Below are 24,728 nucleotides of genomic sequence, written 5' to 3' on the forward strand. Positions count from 1 at the left end.
TGAACTTTGTAAAGCACTGTGAGACACTCTGTTGTGATATTGGGCTATACAAAATAAATTGAATTGAATTGAATTGAATTGAATCATTTCTTTTTACAGATTTACATGCTGACATTTAAATGTCTGTCTGTCTGGTATACATACACATACTGTCTGTATTTGTTTAGTGCTTTTCTAGTCATTTCAACTACTCAAAGCTGCACTACATTCTCATTCACACATCATTCATACAGGAGGAATCTAAGTTGGAGGAGATTACTCTTTCACACACATTCACAGAAGCTATGCAGGAGCAAGTTGGGGTTCAGTGTCTTGCCCAAGGACACTTCGACATGCTGACCTGGAGATCGAACCGCCAACCTTCTGATTGAGGGACGACCCACTCTACCTCTGACACTCCACCTCTGAGCCACAGCCGCCAACATATACAAGGATTTCACAACAATCTCTGATTCAGTTCATCTCATCAATGGTGGCTGACTGTCACCACATGCATGTCAGTGCCAGCAGAAACAGTTAGCCTCATTATTTTATGCTTTGTCTACAAATCCTTTACTTAGAACCACCACTCATCTTAATTGCATGAAATCAATGTCAGTCTTCTGCCTGTTAATTGTAGGAGTAAGTGCCCCATTTTTTCTAGATATTTAATTTTGGCACAAAACACTTGCTCCCTGTCCCTGCTGATTCACTTCACAACAGCGTTTGATCAACACAAGAAAACATCAGCGTGAGAACAACAACTGACTGATGGCAGTGGGTAGGACAGCGACCATGTGCACTTCAACACAGACCCTGGCATTCACGTTCTGCCGCCTTTCATGTTTTGGACCCCCCTCCACCACTAGAAAAGAAGGTTGAAAAGCAAGGGAGAGGAGTGGGGAGAAAAGAGGAGGGAATAAAAAAGACTAAGAGAGAGGCGAATGAAGAGAAATGCAGGTTTGGCCTCGGGCGGCGTGCTGTGATGTAAGAGAAACAGAGAGAGTGAGAGGAAGAAAGAGGGAGGAATGGGGGAGGAGAGATGGTGTTTGGTTCACAGTGTGTCTTTGCACATGGACACCTATATAAGTACACACACACACATCTACACACATCTCTGTTGACATAATACAGTAAAGACAGGGTCGTGTCTGCACAAGTAAGATTCCTGTAAAAGGCTATTGGTAGCAACAGACTTCAAACTAAGAGAGAAAAATATTGTTTTTGAAATGATTTTCACATTTTAACTCTAGAAGTGTTGAAATCTGAGGGTGAGGTCATACCTCAGGAAACATGTGTGTTCATGTGTGTGCGGTATTTTCGCTGTAATGTCGGGGAGTTTCAGGCTGAAGCAACTTGACAGAGCTGCGGCGTATGAATCAGGCTCTAGGGCATGGACTGAAACTGGGCCTGCTAATTCCAATACACACACACACACACACACACACACACACACACCTCAGAAGACTTTCTGCGAACAAGTTCCAGCATCTCTCTCTCAAGCCTGTCAACATACTGAACCATGCAACTCATCTCACCCTACCTGTTTGTCTCGCTCTCATATCTTTTAAAGGAGTCTACTTTATTACAACTTGGGTCTTCATTTATATCATTTTGGCCCTCATTTCCATTAGCTGTGATAACATTGTACTCACCAAGCCATTTCCTAATCCTGGGCGTATATTTGATGGCAACATAAAACCGAAAGTGAGTGCACACAAAATGTTGGCAATAAATCCTCATAGCACAAGAAAACTGCACGTATAACTACAGCAAATGCAGTAGGTAAAAGTTGAAGCAGGATTTTTGTCAGTAAAGTGGAAGGAAAGGTCTGTTTTACAGTGGTAGAACAGAAAGGCAAGTACAACAGACCAGTATTTTCTCTTTGGCATATTTGGCTCAACTGGTAGTTTGTTCGTTTTAAAACTTGTCTGACCACATCACTGGTTCTTGTCCTGCCTGACTTATTTTTACCTTTGTCATGGCCTTCCCAGAACAGTACAATGCTACACGAAAATGAGACCCCAGTTATAATAAACTAGTCAATTTCCATTCAAGTCAATTCAGTAGGCTTTATTGGCATGTACAAATTCTACAAACTCTGTGTTTTTGACAATTTTTACTTTAACTAAAAAGAGAAAAAAAACCCCCAAAAAACAGCAAGGGCTTCATGTTTTCAAGTTTCCGTGTTCTTTTTATTCTCACCCCACCCCATGTTTCTTTCCTCTTGCTCTCCTTCCCTTTACCTCACCTCTTACTCTCCTCTGTTCTCCCTCTGTTCGTCCTTTCTGAAACCCGATAAGCAGCATATATGTACGTGCCACGCCGCTCCTTCCTAAGTAGCCTAAACGTCCGTCCACTCTGCCCTCTTAAATACTACCTCTCTCTCTCTCTCTCTCTCTCTCTCTCTTCTCTCTCCCTTACTCTTTCCCTGTCTATGCTTTTAAGACATTCGTAAAAGGAGGTCTTATTGACAAAACAATCGCTCGGCGAGGCTTAAACACTGCCTTTAAAGGGGCATTATTAAATTGCAGGCAGGAAGGGGAGGGGCAGCCAACATGGGAAACCTGATGACCTCGCCATCGATTTTTACATCACCGGAGTGTTAGGAGAACTTAGCAGAGAGATACCGACTGCAGCCACAGAAAGAGAAAAAAGAGAGAGAAAGACGTATTATACGTTAGGCTTTGAGCTTTTAGCTGATGCCTGATTCAGAGTGCTTTACAATGTGTAGGCAGGTAAAGACTTGTATTGTTAAGGTCATTTAGATACTCTGGCTCTTTGATAGACCTGGGACAAAATGGTCACTTCTCTCAAAGGGTTTCACTGCTTGACTTATTTTTTTTAACGATTTATATATATCCTAGATTCATATTACAATGTTTGGAAAGCTTTGTCAATTATGCTTTTGTCACATAATTCCAAAATTACTGAGGAACCTTTCCTTAAGCTTTAGACCAGCTGTTATGGGTGCATCTTAAATAAAATTTGTGTTTTTTTTGTTAAGGTCTGGCTGAGTTTTTATGCTATTCCACTGATCACTTGACTCCAACAGGTGATTATGTAATCCAGTGTTACATCAGGTGAAACAACAATGGAGGCAGAGAGCCAGTTAACCTCAGATCTCAATAACTGTCAGACATGCTCATACACAAAAGACTTTTTTTCCGGACATGGGACATCGGAATTCATCGGAATTCATCATTCATCGGAAACAATGAACACGTAGTCTTTATCTGCTCATATAAAAAGTAGAGAGGATGTTTATGAGAGTTCCAGTAATCCAGATCCATTTTAGCCAGACAGACTCACTTCAGGCCCAGAGACACATTTACTTTTTAAAGGGGTCCTTTGAGGAAAATTATTCTAACATTATTGCACTGGAAATAAACACCTGTAAGATTTGTTTGATTCATTTTTAGCAAAGATGACATCTTTTGCTTCGGGCTGTGCATCATCAGACGATCCTACAGTAGCCTGTGAGGGACAGCGGCTCATGTGTGAAAGTTTCACAGCTCACTGAAATTTAATCAAACACAAAAGTTCATGGGACAATCTGAAATGTCACCGGCTCTGTTAGAATAAACTACATTTTCTAAGACAAGATTGTCACTCGTAATCTCTTTGAGGGTTCTTCACCTATTGTTGTCTAAATGTATTCAGAAATACAAATGTAGAAAAGTAAAATGCTGGCTTTTGTTTATTTATTTTTTCACTTTTACAGAATAATTTTGCTTGTATCACAATAAGTTAACGAACATGAAACCACCAGGATAGTTTTGGCATGTTTGTTGTATGTGTTATTGTATGGCATTTAACTGTGTCAGTATAGAGTAAGTGTGTGCTCCTTTGTGCTATGTGTTGACTCATCTGTGTGGGTGTGTGGAAGTATACTCACACACTGCGTGTACATACCTTACCAGTCTAGGAAGCCTGTGTGTGTTTATATGTGCCTTAATATATAGGCAATTAAGTAGGGTAGGGTTGCGTCTGAGTATTTGCATTTGGGTGTGTACAGTATGTGTGTACATTCACAGTATATGATTCTGTGGTGTAAATGCGCATATGCATTAACACCCCACCACCACCACCACACAAACACACACACACATTTTCAAATTGAGATTCCCTGGTGCAGCGTATTTCTGCCAATAATTCATGAGTGATCTGCGCCCCTTGCCGGCCTTTAGCATTTTTATTTAATCTGCTGAGCCCTACCGCGTGCTCACTCATCAATAATACACACCGACATGTGTGATAACACATCTATGGTGTGTGTGAGTGCGTGAGAGAGAGAGAAAGAGAGACAGAGTGTGGGTGTATGGGATATAATGTGTGAGTATAGCCTATATGTGAAGGAAAGCACATTGCACACATGTGAATAAAGAGATTGTGTGTGTGTGTGTGTGTCTGTGTGCGCGTGCAAGCGTGCGTGTGTGTCTCAGTATACATTAGATGTGTGACATGGGACAAGCATGCACTTTTATTAGCAAGCTATACATGTTTATCATACTTTGGTCTTCCCCTGTTGGGACAACAAACACGGATGACCTGCAGTTCATCTGCAGCCATTCAACATAAATCCAATGCCAATATGACCATGAAACACACTCCCACTAAGTGTATGAAGTCCTCTTTGGCTTGATGTCACAGTTGTAGACATGATTTGGCACAAGTGAACACATGGAAAAATGTGTGTGTGTGTGTGTGTGTGTGTGTGTGTGTGTGTGTGTGTGTGTGTGTGTATCAACATGCATCTATGTGTGTATGCATGTGTGAGCGACTTTGTGTTCATGAACAGCACTGACAAACAGAATCACAGCTAGGGAAACTGACTTCACCAAATCACTGGGTCAGGAGGTAACATCACCAGGGGTTGCTATGGAGACACCCAATGACGGGGCTTCCCAACCAGCACAACAACACGCCTGCGAAATGGCAGTTCCCCCAACGTAACCTCTCTCTCTCTCTCTTTCTATCTCATTCTGAGTGTCTCTCCATCTGTCTTTCATTCTTCTCCATCATCTGTCTTCTGACGTGTATCTCCATCTCCTCTCTTCTACATCTCTTCATTCTCTTTTTCTCTCCAATTCTTTGTTTTTCATCTCTCTGTCACCCCATCTTTTCACTTTATTGTTTTCCTTCTCAATCACCCATCTTTGCTACAATGTACTGCTCACTCACTCAAACAACCATGCACTGAAATATGCCTCTGGACAAGTGTGCACGCACACGCACATGCACACACAAACACATGTACACGTACACTAACACATGTACACACACACTTGTATACAACAAAATGTGAGGGGGCAGCGGGATCCCAGCATGCAGGGTTTAACAGCTAATACCCCTTAGATTAACCACCCCCGGTTCCCCTCTCTTACACACACACACACATGCACACACACGCACACACGCGCACACACACACAAACCATCTTCCACAAACCAAGATTAACCTCCCACGATTTACACAGTGTGTGTTGGTCATGGACAAATACACATGCACACACACACCTTCAGGGTGTGTTGCTATCTCCCTAACAATAAAAACAACAAACAGAATGAGAGCACACAGTCAGCCTTAAGTGACCAAGCCACTGTTCATGTGACTGTCTGTCTGACTGAAACACACACACAAGCGCACACACACACACACACACACACACACACACACACAAACTGCTTGGCTTTATCTCAGCTGTAAGAATTGATCCCCCATGGATTTCAGAGGGGTCACGTGATTTGATAACCTCTACAGGATTCCCTCTGGTCATGAGTCCTTTTTCTGCTACAATGCGTGTGTGTGTGCGTGCACGTGTGTGTGTGTGTGTGCATGCATTATTTTTGACTTGGTATAAAATGAATTCTCCATAGACTGATGCACCATACCCTAATCTAACGTCTGTCTGTCTCTGAGGTCTGAGATTGAACAATGGCTGGGAATAATGTTAACATCATTAGACTGCTGGTAATAGGGATTTATCGTGTCTCATCTCTTTCTCTCCCTCTCCCCTTATCTTTCTCTCTTTCTCTTCATCTATTTTTCACTCGTCTGGCTCTTTAACTCTCACTCCTTCTGCTGCTCTTTGCCTTTCTGTAGTTTCCCCTTTCATGCCTGTACCTAGCAACTGACTGATACTTTCAAGGATTATTTTAAGGGCTGCTCAGATCAAACACCCTCTGCCTGGACCCTGCCTCAGTTATCCAGACTCCAGCCCCTTTAATTAGACATGGCTAATAACACTAAGCATGCACTGATAGCCATCTCTCTGATAAGACCAGCCGCACAAGGACATAGGGCCCCTTTCTACCTTTTACAGTGCTACCTAAGGTTAAAACGGCTAGTTAGCAACCTCATTTTATGGCAGCGGCCAGTCACGCTTGTGCCCAATTAACAGGCTAGTTGGCACTTACAGAGCATTAATTTACAAAGGCAGGACAGCAATCAGGCCCTGCACTTTTAAGCTAGGCTCCTTGCTAACAAGGACGACTCGAAATGCTGAATGCATTATGAAAAAGTACTACGTAATAATGTATAAAATTATATATAGTCAGTGTACAACCAATAAAATTATTTCTCATAAAATAACGAGCAGCTGCCGCTGTAATGTAATGACAAAAAGTAACTGCACTAATTTGTGTCTTAATCTAAGTTTACGATGTTGCCATTTTCCCTGTTTTTTCAAATGTTGATTGGAGAACACATCTGTCATTGTCATCTGTGGCAGTAACTGAAGTGCACAGCTAACTATCCCTGAAAGAAGTACAGTTTTACTTTAAGCTAGCTTCAAGGATAATACTATGCATAAACTGGGAATAAATGTTAAAGCTTTACCAAGACAGAATAAATGTTAAATGAGATGTCCACCGCCTGATTAAAACAAATGTTAATCACAGTAAAAGGTGCTACAAAAAGCCACAAACCCCAAAATAAGTCAGTCAAAGTGAAACCCTATAATTAGTCTCAGAGCTACCACTTTTTCAGTAATCATTCTTGTATAACTGGGAAAACATCCAATAAAATCATCCAACTTGTATGTTGGATGATTTTATTGGATGTTTTCAGATAGTAGTTTGACTCTTAATTAATACGGATGCTCATGTTTGGGCTGAGTTAGGCTGTTGGTTTGGAAAATCACTCCAGGCCATCTTCCTTTACATGGATTGATCTAGGTGAGGATGATTTGGTAAGTGGTGTGTGTGTGTTTGTGTGTGTCTGTGAGTGTGTGTGTGTAGGATGAAAATAGGGGTGGAGTGGAGGCATTAATTCCAATCATTAAGAACTTAGATAGCCTGGGGGTACAAACCCCTGAAATCGACAGCATGTAAACTCTCAAATGACTTACCAGTTGTTCACTTGTAGGATGGTGAGGCCTGTGTCTTGTGCCAGCTGTTTTTTCTGTTCTTCTGATGGGTAGGGATGCTGCAGGAGGGAAAGACAACATCTATTAGAAAAGGCTCACCACAAATTGTTCAATGAAGCTTCTTGTTGCTGGAAATAGGGTTTGATGTGCCTTTCAGTGAAGAAAGAGATGTTATAGGGCACATGTTACACACACAGAGACTCACACAAAACCATACTGCGTAATGAGAGGTAAAAAATTAAATGTGTGCTCATGCTCAGTGGTGCGTAGGTGTGAGAATGTGCCTGTGTATATGTCTATCTAAATGTATACTGTAAGTATGTGTGAGCATGTGCACGTTAACGTGCCTCTCTTCCCCCGATCATTAATGGAATATGAAATCTTGTAATTAATGGCAGCCAAAAAGGCAAGCCAATTAGAAAGTTAAGTGAAGTGGAGAACCAGCTCTGGTAATTAGGCAGCCTCTTACACAAATATATTCGCGTTGATGGCCCCCCTTTTCCCCCTGCTGCATATGTAATCAGTGAGCAGGGAATATGTAACGTTAACCCGATGAAAGACAGACAAGAGAATGTAAAATCTTGTCTTTATTTCTGCTGTTTGCTTTTATCGTTATTGCAGTTGGTATGATAACAGGACTCTGTTGCCACGTCGCTGTAATTATGTTTGCAGTACATCTGCTCTGATTGTAAGAAACTTTGAGTTTTCTAGGCTTCATCAGTTTGAGTAACAGTTTAACATGGGGTGTTCATTTTGAGTGTTTTAAATCTTAAATATCAAAATATCTGCCAGTGAGAAGGAACAATCTTACATTCTTTGATGTAAATCACTTTTCACACAGAGATAATTAAACTTGCATTTTCAGCTACATAACTAGAAAAGCCTCATCACCTTGACATGACAAATAAAGTATGACAAATAAATACATGATAAACAACAGTTTGATTGTGGGAAAGACAACCCAAACTGACTTCAAGCCTGCTCTTTTAATTCAAATATAAACTACTGACTGCACCCCCTCCCCCATCCCACCCCCCCTCTGGGAAGCCAGCTGAGAACAGTTAAAGTTGAGCCACCTGTTTAAATATATAGAATGAATAAATTGAATAAATGTGAACTTGGGGAGTGTGTTGATTTATATTGCAGTGGGGGGGTATCTCAGTTGCACGGAGCCTTGTTCATGGAGGACAATGTGCTGTTCATGACTGAGACAAGACATGGACTGTGCTGAACACCATAGGCAGGCCGTAAAAGAGGAGGAGAGGAGGGAGTAGCAGGGGAATAGATTGTTGAAGGGATTACACTCACTGTGAAACTGCATATACACAGTATATATATATATACACACAGTATATATATATACACACACACATATATATACAGTATATATATATATATATATACACACAGTATCATCTATATATAAGCATGTTTTTAATATGTATACATCTACAATGAATAAGTAAACAAGAGATATAGAGAAACACACCAAAAGTCCCCCTATGTCTTTCTTTATTATATCAAACTTTCAAATCTACACCAAAATGAGGAAGTGGCTACATGTGTATTTTGGCTAACATCAACACAAAACCTGCCATTTTTGTTGACTATTACTTATTTATATGAAATGACAGGTACAGGCAACCCTGAAAGAACCCTGACATTTATTTAGTTATCCTCAAATGTTATGGTGACCAACAAAAGTCGCCACACATATGGCAACTGGATAATATACACAGTAGTTTAACAAGAACACACACACTTAATAGTCAATCAGACGTGCAAAATCAGTGCGGCGCCAGCATTTTCATTTTTTCATTACAGTTTTTTCAGCGCATAATGAACAGGATTGTGTTTGATGCTGGGACAACCCAGCAGAGAGAGAGGAGACTGATTTTCCCCAGCCTTCCCTTGTCCATGTGATTGGTTGTGGGGAATGGGAACACAAGGAGGCTAATTTCATGCGCTAAGTTATAATTGCATTGTCGCCTCTGGACAAATTTGTGTCCACTTCTTTTCCACAGCCATTTTGTGTGCCTTTATGTGAGTGTGAGCCTCAGTGCATGTGAACTGTCTGTCCATTCATGCACTGTGTGTGTGTGTGTAACTACTGTACTGTGTCTAACTGATCAGATAATATCAGCTTTAAAACAACTCCAAATCTGGGGCGCCACTCTTCTGTCCACGTGTGTAGATCGTCAGAAAACATTCTTTGGGGCTTGTGTCATCTGATGTCTTGACGCATTGAGCACTTCACATATAGACACTGCACACACTTACTGTCAGCATATTAAAGCTAATCATGTGAACAACATCTTTTTTGAGTCTTTGTTCTCAACAAACAAAGCTGACTGAAGATGAAAAGATCAATGCGTCTATTCTATGTGCCGTAGATCTGTGGAAGCAGGAGTGTGTGCCTCGTGATATTGGGGGACTGCGGCCACGCCAGCGGCCGCAATACAGCACAAATACACCCTGTTTCAGTGCCTCCCTCCCTCCAGCTTCCCAACACACACATGCAGACAGACAGCTATGCACAACTAGTCACACACAGACAGACACGCACGCAATCTAAGAAAGAGCACTGGGAGAAAAAAACGCTTGGTGGCATGAGCATGCTCTGTTCAACACACATCCTGCCAATGGTAATGTGATCAAGTACATTTACTTAAATAAGGACATATTGTACATATAACATGATTAATAGTTACAGAATAAACTACCCAAACTATATAATCCACATGTATCAGTTACAATATGAAAATGAATGCATCAGTAATAATAACATGATGACCTAACACTGGCAGAGACCATTTTGCAACATAATGAGTATTTTTACTATTCGTACTAAGTACATTTTGCTGAAAAGACAAATTTTACTTAAAATTGTGAATGCAGCACTTTTACTTTTAATTGAGTGTTGACATTGTGGTTTTGCTACTTTTATCTAAAAGAAGGATCTGCCTCGTGCCCTTAATACAACCTCCACAGTGCTACATGTGCCAGAGATTTCACATACAAAGCAACACACACTTAATGGAAGAGTTACCAGGAAGAGCTGGCCAGAAAGCCAGTACATCAAGACTGTTTTTGTCCTCCTTTTCTCTAAACCGCCAAATTAGCTCCTATCTGTCAAAACACTGTGATTTAGTTTCTCGCTCAGCAACAAGTCGCCCAGTTTTAATATTGTCTGTGAGTGATTCTGGTGTCTTAACGACCCTTGGCTGTGGTTCAGCGGGTTGAGAGAGAGCGAGAGAGCGAGAGAGAGAAAGGCCTTTAGTGAGAAAAGCAATAACATGTTCTTTAAAAGAGCAGATGGAAAGTTTCTGCGCATCCTTCCCTCCCTTCCCTCTTCCCTCCGCCTATCTTAATGATATGTCTTCTCCAAATATACAACTCCTTTCATGAGAATTTCCACCCTGCTAGCCGCTCTCTGTCGGGCTCTGAGCATGTGGGTGCCAGGAGGGGTGTGTGTTTTTGCTTCTCTCTTCTGTGTGTCTTATCAATCCGAGTGTGCATGCGTGGGTGGGTGTGTGCGTGTATGTCTTTTGTGTTGTGTGTGTCCATTTGAGTCAAAGATTTTGCTTGAGCGCGTTCATATTAGCAAGTTCATCTCTGCGTGGACATTAGTGTTTGTGTGTGTGTGTGTGTTTGTTCTCATTTGACCCACTGAGCTAGCTGGCTCTACGAGTAAGTTCAGCTGTGCACAGTTTTGTGTGTATGTGTGTGTGTGTGTGTGTGTGTGTGTGTGTGTGTATACATGTGTTTGCGTGCAGATGTCTGTGTGGGTGAGTAACAGAGCATCAGTAACATCTCCTCCCTGTCTGACCGTCTTCCTCTCTGACCCCCTCAGACAAGAAGAGAGGGATACATAGATGGAGAGAAGAAGGAAAGAGAGGCAGAGGGAAGAAGGAGGCATGGGAGGAGACATGGAAATGGATATCTGGAGCCCCAGGGGTTTAACTAAGAGATAAGAGCATAAATACTCTGCAAGACCCCTCTTTACTCCCCTTGTCCCATGCCTAACCCAGGAGAAAGCTATTCTAGGCAGGGCGGTAAAAAAAAAAAAAGAAGAAAGAAAAATGTCAACCACTGCAGTTACCAATACTCCAAAAATAGTTACCAGGAATCAGAGGACACTTATATATTTTTAAAAAATGGTAAATAATTCAAAATAAAGCCTCATCAGCTTAAGACACAGACAGAATACATACTGGGAAAGTAAAAATTTTATTTAATCTCATTTTGTGTGGGAATAAAAATCCTGAAGTGACCCGAAGTAGCCACATTACATTACGACAAAAAAATCTTTTTTTTGAGTTACATTTTGGAGGTTGCCTGACTATAGTCTCACACTAGCTGCCCTGTTATGATTCTGATTTCCTGTTCTGCTTTTTCATTCATGTCTGAGAAACCCGAAGCTGGACTGGCTTACAACATGGGGGCAGCTATTTGCTTGGTGCCATGCTCAAGGTGACTTTGACAAGACACACGGCTATTGTGTAGACTGAACCTTTGACCTTTACGGGACAAACTGTCTCTATCTTAATATCATCTACAGGAGCAATAACTCACAAAAACATTTACAGATACGAAAAAAGTACCAACTTCCTAAAGGTCACAGCTCCCTAATTATTATTTTTGCATCTTATAAACTACATAAAGCCTCAGCTTAGTCTCTCAATGGCAAAAGGAGGGGGAGGGAAAAGAAAAAAGAAGAAGAGTCACTCTTTTGTCAGAATGCTCTACTTCACTACGAGAGACGGGCTGTTTCATGTCTTATCTTGCTGCTGTTCTCCCTTTTCCTCATCTCATCAAACATTGACAAAATAGCACAATAAATGTGTATGTTCTGTTCTGGCCTCTGAATACGCATGCCTGACTTTTTTTAGTAATGAATGTCAAATAACTTTGTGTAAATATTTAAACATATATCTTAAAACACATGTGCTGCATTTTAAATGAAAGATTGCATTTGCTTATACATCTTTGCTAGTGTATTTCCATCTCAGTGTGTATGATTCCATCCATGTTAACCAATTCACTGCAGCCACAGTCCTCTCAGTCACTCTCCAGCCATTAGCATTATGGTTATCGTTGCACATATTTCTATTTAAAGCTGCGCCTCCAAAGTCTCTGTGCATCCCATTAAAAAGGCTTGACACGCCACATTAGCTTTATAAAACTGCTACCATGAAACAGGATGGAGGGAGGAATAAGGGAGAGAAAAATCATATGTTGTCACAGTCATGTGATGTCTCTCAAAAAGAGGCCATGACACTGCACAATCTGTGGATAACAGACATGGGTCAATGGTATTTTGAGTGAGCTTACTTTTCCACCAGATGGTTGGGGTTAGCCACAAGGCACAGTCACGTAAGAAAATGCTAACGTATTACAGTAAACAAGTTATTAATGCGCAACAATTTAGATTTGTCTATTTTTCCGTTATCAGAAGGACATTTCACACATATAATAGAAGCACAATCTCAGAACCCGATGGCCCAATGTTTCAGGGCTTCCAGAGTAGGCAGCAAATATTAACAGATAATGGATAATCAGGCCAAGAATTCCTCTTCCATACACTGGCCATTGTTTAATCCACATGAATGCAAATAAATGTTGAAAAAGCTCATTATATGCTAAATCATCATTAGACGATAGCCAGTGGATTCCAAGATTGCATTTTAGCAATGCATTCTGCCACTTTTAATTTCCACATGGCCCGTTTACCTAGATGCAGCCAAAGCCTGCTCAAATGTAATTGGTGAATACTACTTGGACTACAAACTGAAACCAGAAATAGCTCCAATAGCAAAATCTTGTTGCCTGCCTACATGTCCTGCATTCATAGGCAGATATCTGTATATAGAGATTAAAAGAAGCTCAACTGTCCTGATATGGTAAATTCCAACAGTCATAGTTACTGACTTGCACATACCAGCTGAGGTAAAGGTAAAAAGCCCTGACTAGGGCAGGTGTGTTCCCCTCACTGTTCCCAGGTCAAATTTCCGTGGAAACCCAACTGCCCATCAGGAATGCCTGACGGCTAATCCAGGAGGCTTTTTGGCTTGAAGGGCATCAGAGTGTCACACCAAACTGTCCTACACACACACTGCCTAACACACAGTTTACTGGAAGAGTAGCCCTGTTGCTGCCTGACATGTACGAGATTACCTTAAATATTTGGGACACAAGCACATTGTTATGCTCACAACAAATGCCAAGAACCCTAAGCACAAGCAGACTTTAAAACAAGTGTTCCAAACTGTAAGCCTGTTGTATCTCATACAACAAGCTTCCAATTTCAAAAATGTCTTGCTCATTCAGTGGAAGTTTCATCCTCTGTGTGTGTGCTCACGCTGCGCTGTGAAAGCTATGCCATTTCAAATTCCTTTCTGTGTAGGTGGCATCGACTGACATCCCTTTGACTTCATTAGGGAGCAGGGACCCAGCAACAAAGCTGGCTCTGGGAGAAAGGGGGGATTAAAGAAAAAAAGAAAAGAGAGTGAGAGCGAACAAAACAACAACGGAAAAAAACAAAGCACCCCTAACCTAATTTCCTCTGATTTGGGCTGCTCCGATGCAAAATAACAAAACAGAGCAAAAGCAGATCTTTTGGGGGGCTCAAAATGGACCAAATACAGGATGAGAGTTTCAGAGTGCCCTCTGTAAACTCTGCGCAAAATAATCACCCCCCTGTCTTAGTGCTGTAAAGCGCAAAAAAGCAGAAACAGCCTCTATTATGGCATTGGACTACGGTAAACCAACTCAAAGCATGTAGCATGAATAATTCATCACTGCTTTTTTTAATATAAAACCTCGATCTATGCACTAGAAATGGCAAAGAATCCCCCTTTCAAAACTGTTTTTGTCATCAAATCTCTCCATCTCTTCTGGAGATAAAGAAAATGGGGAAAAAAACAGATGTTCTGGGGCTTTTCATTCATTAATGAGCATTTTCCCTCTCAAAAAACAGCTTTTGTTGATTTAGGGAACTCTCACAGCGCTCTTGCCTATGGGAATGAGATAAATCTAGTTAGCTGGTGAGGCAAAGGGTGAAAAGTATGTCATTAAAGCCCTAGTACAAAGTGGATTAGACAATGTACAGCATTACCAGCTTCACCACTTTGATAAATGATGATTAGCATCATTCATCGCTTTTTCTAAAACTCTAAAGGCACATAACATAATGCAGGGCAGAAGCCGCTGTTCCCGTTGTGCTGCAGGGTGTGAACAATGATCCGTGTGCTTTACAGTTGGGTGGGTCCCTAGCCTATGTGTATACTGGAGCTTATAGCATGTATGCACATGACCAAGTCTCAAGTCTCAACAAAGTGCTCTATTGTTGCGTTTAAGGTAGAATGTAAAGGGTGAGGTCTGTTGATACTGAAGGAAAGCATCTTATATTGTGTGCTGTATGTGTGATGTCTGTACTCTCTGCTTGCTTTCACTAAGAGTGAGGGCGTGCTTCATTAGTCCTCCCTATTCCAGCTCAGGGGAGGCTAAATTTATTAAGGGGGCCGGATGTTGCACAACACCTGCTGCTGTGCTTCCCTCTGTGCAATAAAGGGAAGGGGGTGCAGCATGCTAGCTAGTGCTAGTGGTAAGCGCTGCTCGTTGGACTGAGGCTGATGAGCTGGGGCTAATTCAGGGGGTGATTATGTAGTTTGCTGGACCACTAAACCTCTTTAAGCCCGTAATTACTGCCTATTTGAGCGAGGGGAGGCACTCCAAAGCAATCGGTACTTGCACCAAGCAGCGCAATGAACGGCAGCCACAGCTGGAGGTGGGCTGCCTCAGGGCTGCCTGGGATGGAGGGGTGTGTAAATGGGGAGTAGGAGGGATCCACAAAGCCTCATCCCAGTCAGGTACCACGGAATGCTTAGAGGAAACAGCGGGATGCCCCTCGGAGCACCAGCATGCTAGCTCTAAGCGCTGTAGCTTGGAGCTAGCATTCTAGCAGTGATCTCTAAGCTTAAAAACAAATGTTCTCTTGTTACACACCGCTACAATACACAGAGCTCGTTACACGGGGCTGCAGAGAAACAAAGTGCTATTACGGGAGAGTTCAAACAAAACAAGAACTATTACTCAAACTAGAACACTTCCTAGCCACATAAACTCTTCTGATTAAAGTGAGATTAGAAGTAAGTGAGGAGGGGGGTTGGATATGTCATTATGACGAGAAACTAAAGGGCTTTTTTTAGACTCAGTGTCTGTGATATACAAGAGGGAATCGGATTCTCAGATTGCACCTCGACCATGGGGGAATTCATTTCATTTCACCTGACTTTCAAGGATATTTGACTTTACGTAATGCCACTGAAATCTGATCTCTCAGAGGAAGCAATTTGGGGACCACAGAACATTCTAATAACCCTGGCGATATTATTATGTTATTATCATAATTACCCTTTTGCCCCCAACGTTTTAATTAGAAACTCACCGTTGGCCCCTAGGGGGGTGAAAAGAACCTGGGGAGGGGGAATGCTGAAACTAGGTATGGGTATTTCACAATTGCTCCCTTATGCTCTTATGCTCTTTGGAGTGTCAAGTATAAGAGGGAAGGAAGATGCAGCCAGTGTTATTGAAAGACGAAGACTTCTCCAGCTTTACCTCCTCTGTCTTTCTCTGACATCTCTGTCATTCAAAGTACTACACCCTCCCTCCTTCCTCTCATCTCCACATCTTTCTCACCTGTCTCCGCCCCCTCCATCCCTCTGTTCTATATTTAGCATTTTGCTTAACTCTCGTGCTCTCTTGCTGCCTCCTTTTCCCCTCTCTTTTCTTCCACCTCCACTTAACTCTTCTCTTTACCATTACCTTGCATCTTTTCCTTGAGTTTAATATTCTCACCTCCATCTCTCCTGCTCTCTCTCTCCCTCATCTTCAGCAGCCAAGGGCCTTCTCCATCAGTGCACCGCTTTTACAAATCAATGACTTAATCTGTCGTAACAAACAAGTGAGCAGCACCCTCAGCCCTGTTAACTTCCCCCCACCATTGCTAACACTACAGCAGTAAGAAACGGGAAGAAAGCTGACAAATATGCATGGTGAAATACGTATATAGTAGAGAGAGCATTAGGAGACAGAAGAATGAAGAAAAGGAAAGACATGAGGATGGAAGGAACACAAACATGGTTGGAAGAGGGGGAGAAGAAGAAAAAGTAAGACAGGATAGTGAAAAATGAGGAAAAAGTGTGTGCGCATTGACATGGGTTTTCCCACCACATCTCCAAGCCCTCAACTCTGTCCGAATCCTCTACCATGAGTTATTGCCTGTCTGCATTCACCACCTGGTTCACTAGCTATGATTTCTCTCACTCCACTGGACACACACACGCACACACCCGCATGCATACTTGTGTATGTGTGTGCCACCGATGCACTTACATTGCCATGCACACAAACACACACATGGCCGCGCCGCTCCACAGGGGTACCTTGGGTCAGCTGGCCATGTGTAAACACACTGCGAGCCTATGGCCATGCCTTCCATGCCACCTGCCTCTCGTGCATCATGAGCCTTCCTGTGTTTTATGCAGAAGACTTTAATCATTACATTATGAGACAAGTAGGTGTAAAATGATGAGTTATGGATAGATATCACAAGATATCTCATCCATAAGTCATAGATCTCTCCCCAGTGCCTTTGAAACAGTGCACCAATACTGCTATGATATCATAGTTCAAGGCCATTAACATGTAAGGCAACACAGCTGTACATTATAGAAAAAAACGAGTGAGAGGGAGTCATGGAAGAAAAGAGAAGAGGGAGAGAGAAGTCAGAGAGGCAGAAGGCATGCATAAAAGATAGGAAACCCTTATGGTTTGTCAGAAAGAAGTGTTTTGTCTGAAAGGGAAACAGAGACAGAGTGTTGGGGAAAGAGAGGGTTCACGCATGAGAGAGAATACAAGTGGGAGGAACTGAATTGATAAATTAGTTCAGCCAACGCGCAAACTGATTACCACGATGGCAAAGCCACAGGATCCATCTAGCACACGCATGGAATGAGACACAAAGGCACGCACACACTCATACACAGCACGCACAAAAGAGACATGAAGCTGACACATACAAATAATAGCACAACTGCATATGCAATCTCACACAGATGCATACACACGCATGCACGCACGCACACACGCACACACGCACACACACACACACACACACACACACACACACACACACACACACACAATGTATCTGGGGCAGGCTGCTGCAGTTGCTGTAAGTAAAAGGTATTGAGCTGCTGACTCCAGCCAGAAAAGATCCCACAATCCTCTGGATCACCAAACGCAGCCTAATGGATAATGGCTAACAGCTAGCGCTAATGTGATTTCACACTTAGCAGATTTAATAAATCACTGGCTGAGCAAAATCATGCTATACACACAATCTATGCTAAACTCAAGTTTCATGACGGGTGGTCAACATTTTACTGCCAAAGCTTCATTTAGGGAGTTTTAAACAAAAAAAAAAGGGAGCGTTTAAGAGGTAATGTATTAGCTTATAGTGAGATTGAGAAGCTAAACCGCTAACATTGCTAATTTCTACACGTTGGATAGAATCATTCTATCAAGCCAACCACAGACTTATGACAATATTTTTCCCCGACTCTTCCACACGTCAACTTGCCACTCACTCTCCAATAAATACCACAGTGATGGTGGGGAACTCCACACCCCACCCCGGCACTGACGTCACTGCTGTGGTCCTATGCAAAAGAGTGTGTGTGCATGTTTGCATCTGAGTTTGTGTGTGCCTAAGGGGGTGAAAGTGGGCCTCTTCTTCGGATTTGCAAATCATCATAAACTGATTAGTGGGTACTAAACCAAGAATGATTTCACACATCCGAGTTATTGGGCCTTTGTCCACTCTGAAGACACACTCAGGCACACACACATTTATCACATACAGCTGATAATGAAAAATAGAACCAATGTGAAACACAGCTGCAGCATGAAGCCATCAATCACTCAGACGTACAACAATGAAACCACACACTGAACTGTTTCATAGTTTCCCAACTATGAAATTATATGAGGGTTGGGGGAAGGGGAGACGGAAAGAAGAGGCATGGCAAAGCAAAAGGAAGAGGAAAATGTTAATGATGACAACAAGGTAATTGAGAAATTAAGAGGTTATATAGTTAAAATTTAAGAGTTTCTCACACTGGCCTTTAATCATTTGAACATGTTCCATTTTCATGCAAAAACAACCATTGAGCTGTTGGATTCTTTGGACAACATTTTCTCACTGGGACACTAACGTAAAAAACAATTTGTTAAAATGTAATTTGCTCATCTCTTAATTCGGTTGTTCACATGTGTGTGTGTCTATTTTCTGTGTGTTTTCTTGGGAGCCATTTTAGATCTCTTGCGACTGTTGATTCCCTCCAGTGCTACTGACCGACCCTGAGGGTCTGTAAAGTTCTCACGTTCTCAAGGAAATACACCGACCCACCCCTTGACTAAGGCCAGTTCAACACACACACACACACACACACACACACACACACACACACACACACACACACACACACACACACACACACACACACACACACACACACACGCTTTTGGTCTAGATCTATGGCAGACATGCTGGAAAAGTTCAAAGGTGACAGGAATTAAAAGTTAACTGCCCTGTAGGGCTTTTAAACAGAGGGGTAAAACGATACAAGAGGCAGAAAGGACAAAGTGGGAGAAAAAGCTGAAATAAAGAGTTGACAGAAATGTAAAGAGACTTTGTAAAAGACCTGACCTGGACTTATACATGTATATATAAAAATATTTGCAACTGTTCAGCTTGCTTTGATGAGATTAATGGGACTCTAAATTTGAAAAGAAAAGACAATCACCAACTAAGCACACAGAAGACTTAAGATGTCGGGTGGACTCTTTTCTTCTCTGGTATAAAATGTTCACATCACTCCTGGCTAGGAAACACTCTTCTTCTGTCATACATACTAAATGTCACTTTTACTTTGATATCTCTGTAATATGTGTCCGTAGTAAGTGTGTTTGGACTCTGAATTACAAGAGTTAATTCCATGTAGCATGAGACCAGTATGACTTCCACACAGACGGAGCTTTGGGTGGAAGATTAGAATTTGATATTTACACAAAAGTTATTTCAAAAAATTTTAAGTATGCAGTGGGTTCCCTGGATCAGATTCTTGGCAGAATGGAAACGCCTGTGAAACAGTCACTGAACACCTAACCTCTCCTTAGAAACCCAAAGTTGTGAAATGCATTAAGGTGGGCTGGCAAGCTTAATGTTGGGTACATAAACCACATCTGTACCAAGGCAGGGAAATGTCTGGGAAACTGATTTTAAACAAAGAAAACAAATTACAAAGCAAATAAGGGGTTTGTTTTTCTAAACTACTATAGTCAAGGAAGAATAAATCTCATATAGCATGTGATCAACTAATGTCATACACGTCAAAGTCTCCCCCATATTTCTACAAACCAATGTAAATCTTCCGAACTGCCAACATCTGCCATATGTCAGTCTTTCTAGCCATCTACTGTATCCCTCTATCCAGCTATTCATCTACTCATCCATCCATCATTCCATCCATCAATCATGAAACAGATGGTCTTTCAGGAGTCTGTGTCAGGACTGATGGCTTCAGTCTGCCCTGGCCATACCATTACCCCCCCTCCACCAAGACCCCCAGAACCCAATGTAACAAACACACATATATGCAGTCACACATACAGACACAACTCCTGCCCTCCATCATGTGTGCCTGTCTTACTATCTACTACCCACTCCCATGGGCTAGTATCTACCCTCCTGGAAAAGATGTGTCATCTGCCTATCAGCTTTTAAAACACACACATAAAGAAAAGCATGCACGCCCTCATGAAATGGTAGCAAAGAGTGAGTGTGTGAGTAGCAGCTCTGTGTATTTGTGAGGGTCAGTCCACAAAGAGGAGCTCCCAAAGAGTGCTGTCTGCCTTTGGTCCCTGGGGCCTGTCAAGAGGGATAATTGATGATGTTTTCATTACAAGGTGTGGGGTAATGTGGGGGTTGGGGCACAGTATGAGTGTGTGTGTGCATGTGTGTGTGTGTGTGTTGTGAGGGCAGACAGGTTGACTCAGCTGCCTCCTCTTTGACACCAACCACTCCTGCGATTGGTACGGACAAGTCTTTGCCTCCAAATGCCCTCATACAAACACAGACACACACACACACACACTCAATTACCACGCAAATGCACTAAAGCAATCACACACACATTTACACAAAGACCAGCCCTCAAAGACAGATGCACGCAGACACACAGCCCAAAGCCAAACCCAGTCCCAGAGATAAACTATCTGAAACCAAAAAAAATGCTGAGAATAAGACTAACTTGTTCTCTTGTTTTGCTCTGCCGCTCTGTCTCATCACAGTGTCACGCCAGGCCTTTGGCAGATCTGTCCGTCTGTCTGTCGTCTCTTAGGACCTCTTTGAAATCCTAATGCAGTGGCGCCTAAGATTCTGACTGCCACTTAGATTGAATTAAGATCTAATCGGAGACACCAGGCCGCATAGGCCACTATATTACTTTACAGTATCAGGATGGACATTGTGCCTTTGCTGTCGTTTATGAATGAATTAATTAAAACATACAAAAAGCCTTCAGATGTTTTCCTATTCAGCTCACTTCCTCATGTCTCTTCAAAGTTATTAATGAGGCATCCTGGCAGCTTGGATGGCCAATTGAAATTATTTTTCATGAGAAACTTAATTTGTGCAGTGGATAACTAAGACAAACAAGTCTAACAACAATCACAGGACAACCATGGTTATAAACATGAAAAGACTACATGAAATGTCTCTGTGCTCAGGATTCAATTCAAGCATTGTACATTTGTCATCCGCCTTTCTGCTCCCCATTTCCCTTTTATCACCATAACTCTGCAATAAATGCAAAAATGGTCAAAAGAAAACCTGATAAACAAAAACTGCTGTAATGATGAAGACTTGGGACAATTTTGCATGTACACATTTGGGTGGAGCAGCGGGATAATTGGCTTCCAGGCCTGGGCTGCCGTGGCAGGTCGGGTTGCCGCGGGCGACCAGGGTGCTGACATGTCCAGGCTCCAGCAATAAACAGCCGAAGACTAATGGCATCTGAGGCAATGGTGAACTCTGACCTCAAAAGTTTTTTTTCCCTCACTTGTTGTTTAGATGGGGCTTTACATATCTGGTTTGTGTTCTTTTAGCTGAGAAGTTCAGGAACTGATAACTCTTCAGTTTATACCACACTGCAGTAGCATTCATTTCATTTCAATGATTATACACTCTCTGTCAGGAACAGATAAAACACAACAATGATTCACTCCATGACCATCAAAGGAACACTTTACATAACCATTTAATTCTTGATGCGCATTGTCTTGGAAGTGATTTGTTTTCATTCACAATATTTTTTCACTGAATTGAATATTGAATACAAATTGAATATTGTCCATCACAAACAACCTCCACCAACCTAGCAGTGAGTAATCTTGTCCTCTGCTCAGTTGTTCTCTGTCCTGTTCAATCCCAATCTAAGACGTTAGGATACAATGGAAAATATCTTTGCCTTTAATAATCACTGCACCCATCCATCCATCTATCACCCCCTCCCACCCCCACCTCCCACCCTGCACACCCAGTCTGGATTCCTCCACCACCCAGGGCCCACAGCAGTGAGGCTCCTGGCCTCCTCTGCCAGCGCAGAAATGAATTATATTGCTTTTCACACCTGTTTCTGCTCAAAACCCTGCTGCACGCTGCTGTGTTGAAAAAAAAAAAAAAAACATTTCCAAGGGGGGTAACGGTGCTCCCCCAGCTCGGCTACATCTGCGTACACGAGCGGTTAAATTAGACTCTAATTGTATTAACGGGGGATTATGCCTTCCAGTTGGATTTTTTATACTCTCTCTCTCTCTGTGCATTTTACACGTTTTAAGGGGAGAAAGGAGGAGGGGGAAAAAAAGCAGCTCATTGAGGGTTTTGCGGGTTGGCTTCTTTTATGAGCTGCGATCACGGCTGCCCCTCGTTACACTGAGTCTGTGTACAAATAGGAGGGGAGGAGAGCCAGAATGAGAGAGTGTTAGTGATAATGTGTATGAGAGTGTGTGTCCCAGTCTGCCAGGCTAATATACCGATGCTAACACTCTGAATGCCAAACCCCCCTGCCCTTCCTTTCCACTCTCACACACACACACACACACACACACCTACTTCAGTTTAGCAACAATCTAAACGGGGATACGGTTGGTGTGCATAGTGGGAAGGCGTGGGTGAATTCCATCTAATTACTCTATCACATAATTTCACAAATTGCCTTTTCATAGGGGAGTGGAGAGCAGAGCACAGGGCGCGTTGGGGATTTGAGGCCTGAGCTTTCATTTACTACTCATTTCTTGTTAAATTAAACAAGAAAATACCATTTGTGAGGAGGGAGGGATGCAGGGGTGGGCGGGTTGGATGGTGTGGTTGTGGGGGTGTAGGTGGATTTCAACTGCACAATAGCAGGAATGGAGGAAACAGATTGGGTACTAGCTATTTCTTCATCTCAAGAGTTGTCTCTTTGGTTGGAACACAATGCAATGATGTAGCTCAGCCAGTTACGCAATCACTTTAGCATTGATTCCACAACTTAAATTTAAATTTGAAACATATTTTTTATTGTTTCTAGAAAAAAAGCATTAGCACGCTTCAGAACAACATAAGCTGAAACACATCTTCACTGATGTTAAGCACACATACCAGTGAGTTTGTCAATTGAACGAAAACATTTTTGCAGATTTCTCTCATCAAATATCCCATTCACTTGATCAATAAAGCCAAATAGTAGTCACAACATATGTTTAATTAAGCCTGTCAATGGAAAGCAGACATTAAAATGAGATGAGGACAGAAGTGAAAAAAGCACTCCCCTGTCCTTTATTTTGGTTCTCCACCAAGTTTACAGCTGCATGTCAAGCTGGCAGCAAGCTCACGCAGCTTGCTGCCATTGGTGACGGGCGGTAAAAGCAAATGTTTTGTAGTTGCTCCAAGTCAGGGCAGCCAAATTCTTCCGATGAACTTGTCCCACAAGCGCTGCTGACAACATATGAGCTCATTGGGCGTGTTGGAGAGAACTTGTGAGCTGAAACTGTCGTCATCATCACAAATTCAATACCACTACTCTATCTGCTGTCACTCTACCCATCACACAACAGATAGAAGCATGTTTTCTCCCTAATTCCCATTTCTTTACCTCTTGATTTTACATTGTCACCCTGCACAGGGGAATATTGACTACAACCAAAGCACCATGGCTTTGACCCTGGCACTGACAATACCAGCAATTTAGGGAATTACAACCTTTTCTGCAGTTGGTGTCCATGCTAATGCCAAACATGGCACTCTGCTCTAAAATCTTTCACTTCTCCTGCTAGGATGAGATGATGGAAATTAACATCCTTGATGGATACATGAGCAGAGATGTAGAAATGTCTTCAAAACAACCCTACAAACAGCCATATGAATGCCACCTACCAGCTACCCTGCCGGAGCACTCGCAGCCTCAGTTTGCCACCCACCTTCCCCTTCCGCTTCGGTACAATGGGAGCTCCCCTGAGGGTCCAAATGTGAGGGCGAATAACAGAAAATACACCAAGGTGGGTATCCAAACTTCTACCCCATTATATTCCACTGTTCCACTATATTCTGCTGTCAAAATCATGCAAATCTGTTATACTTCAGAAAAAACAGATCCTGACTATCTTATTTAGGTTTGTGTAGGACCACTGCACTCAGCCCTGAATATGTGTGTATACGTATGTGCATGCATGCATTTGTGTTTCCCTAATTGGCACTGTGTCTATCTCTAAGAGGCCAGACTCACATCCACCATCCTTCTGTGAAACAAAGGCAGGCAGGCAGGCAGGCATGCATGCATGCAAGCTGATGACACTGTGGATGAGCCTGGATCTGCTATCCATGTTTATGGGAGACATACTGCCAGTGTAAGAGATACTGTAAGTGTTTTCCATTAGAGGTGCTATGTGTAGCATTTATAAACATGGGCATATGGTGATTAAATTAATGGTGACACCAAAGAATGATTAGCGTAAACAAATGAGACCACTGCAAGCATTTATCTGACACCAGTGGTATTGTTAATGCCAGTGTTTCACAAAATTAAGACCACATTTCCCATAAACAAAGGAGCTGCTCCTCTCTCTTCTATTTGGGTTTACTGAAGAGGGTAAACATATTGGAAGTGATTTTTCCATGAACCTTTCAGTTGAAATTTTAACTTTGCTTGCACTGTAAGAAGCAGCAGCTTCTTCCTGTTGGTGCCATAAAGCAACATACCCTATGTGCCACTGTGCG

The 24,728-nt window shown here is 42.2% G+C and overlaps 1 protein-coding gene across 1 annotated transcript in view; it reads right to left on the reverse strand.

The window, feature by feature from the left end:
• The window catches only part of LOC139211108 (homeobox protein Meis1), an 83,665-nt gene that overhangs the window by 19,068 nt on the left and 39,869 nt on the right, over positions 1-24,728 (reverse strand). The window contains exon 9 of the mRNA XM_070841376.1: positions 7,331-7,407. Within this exon, the coding sequence (XP_070697477.1) occupies positions 7,331-7,407 (77 nt within the window). The remainder of the gene's footprint in view (positions 1-7,330; positions 7,408-24,728) is intronic.

Source organism: Pempheris klunzingeri, chromosome 12, assembly GCF_042242105.1.
Source record: "Pempheris klunzingeri isolate RE-2024b chromosome 12, fPemKlu1.hap1, whole genome shotgun sequence".
NCBI classification, from domain to species: domain Eukaryota; kingdom Metazoa; phylum Chordata; class Actinopteri; order Acropomatiformes; family Pempheridae; genus Pempheris; species Pempheris klunzingeri.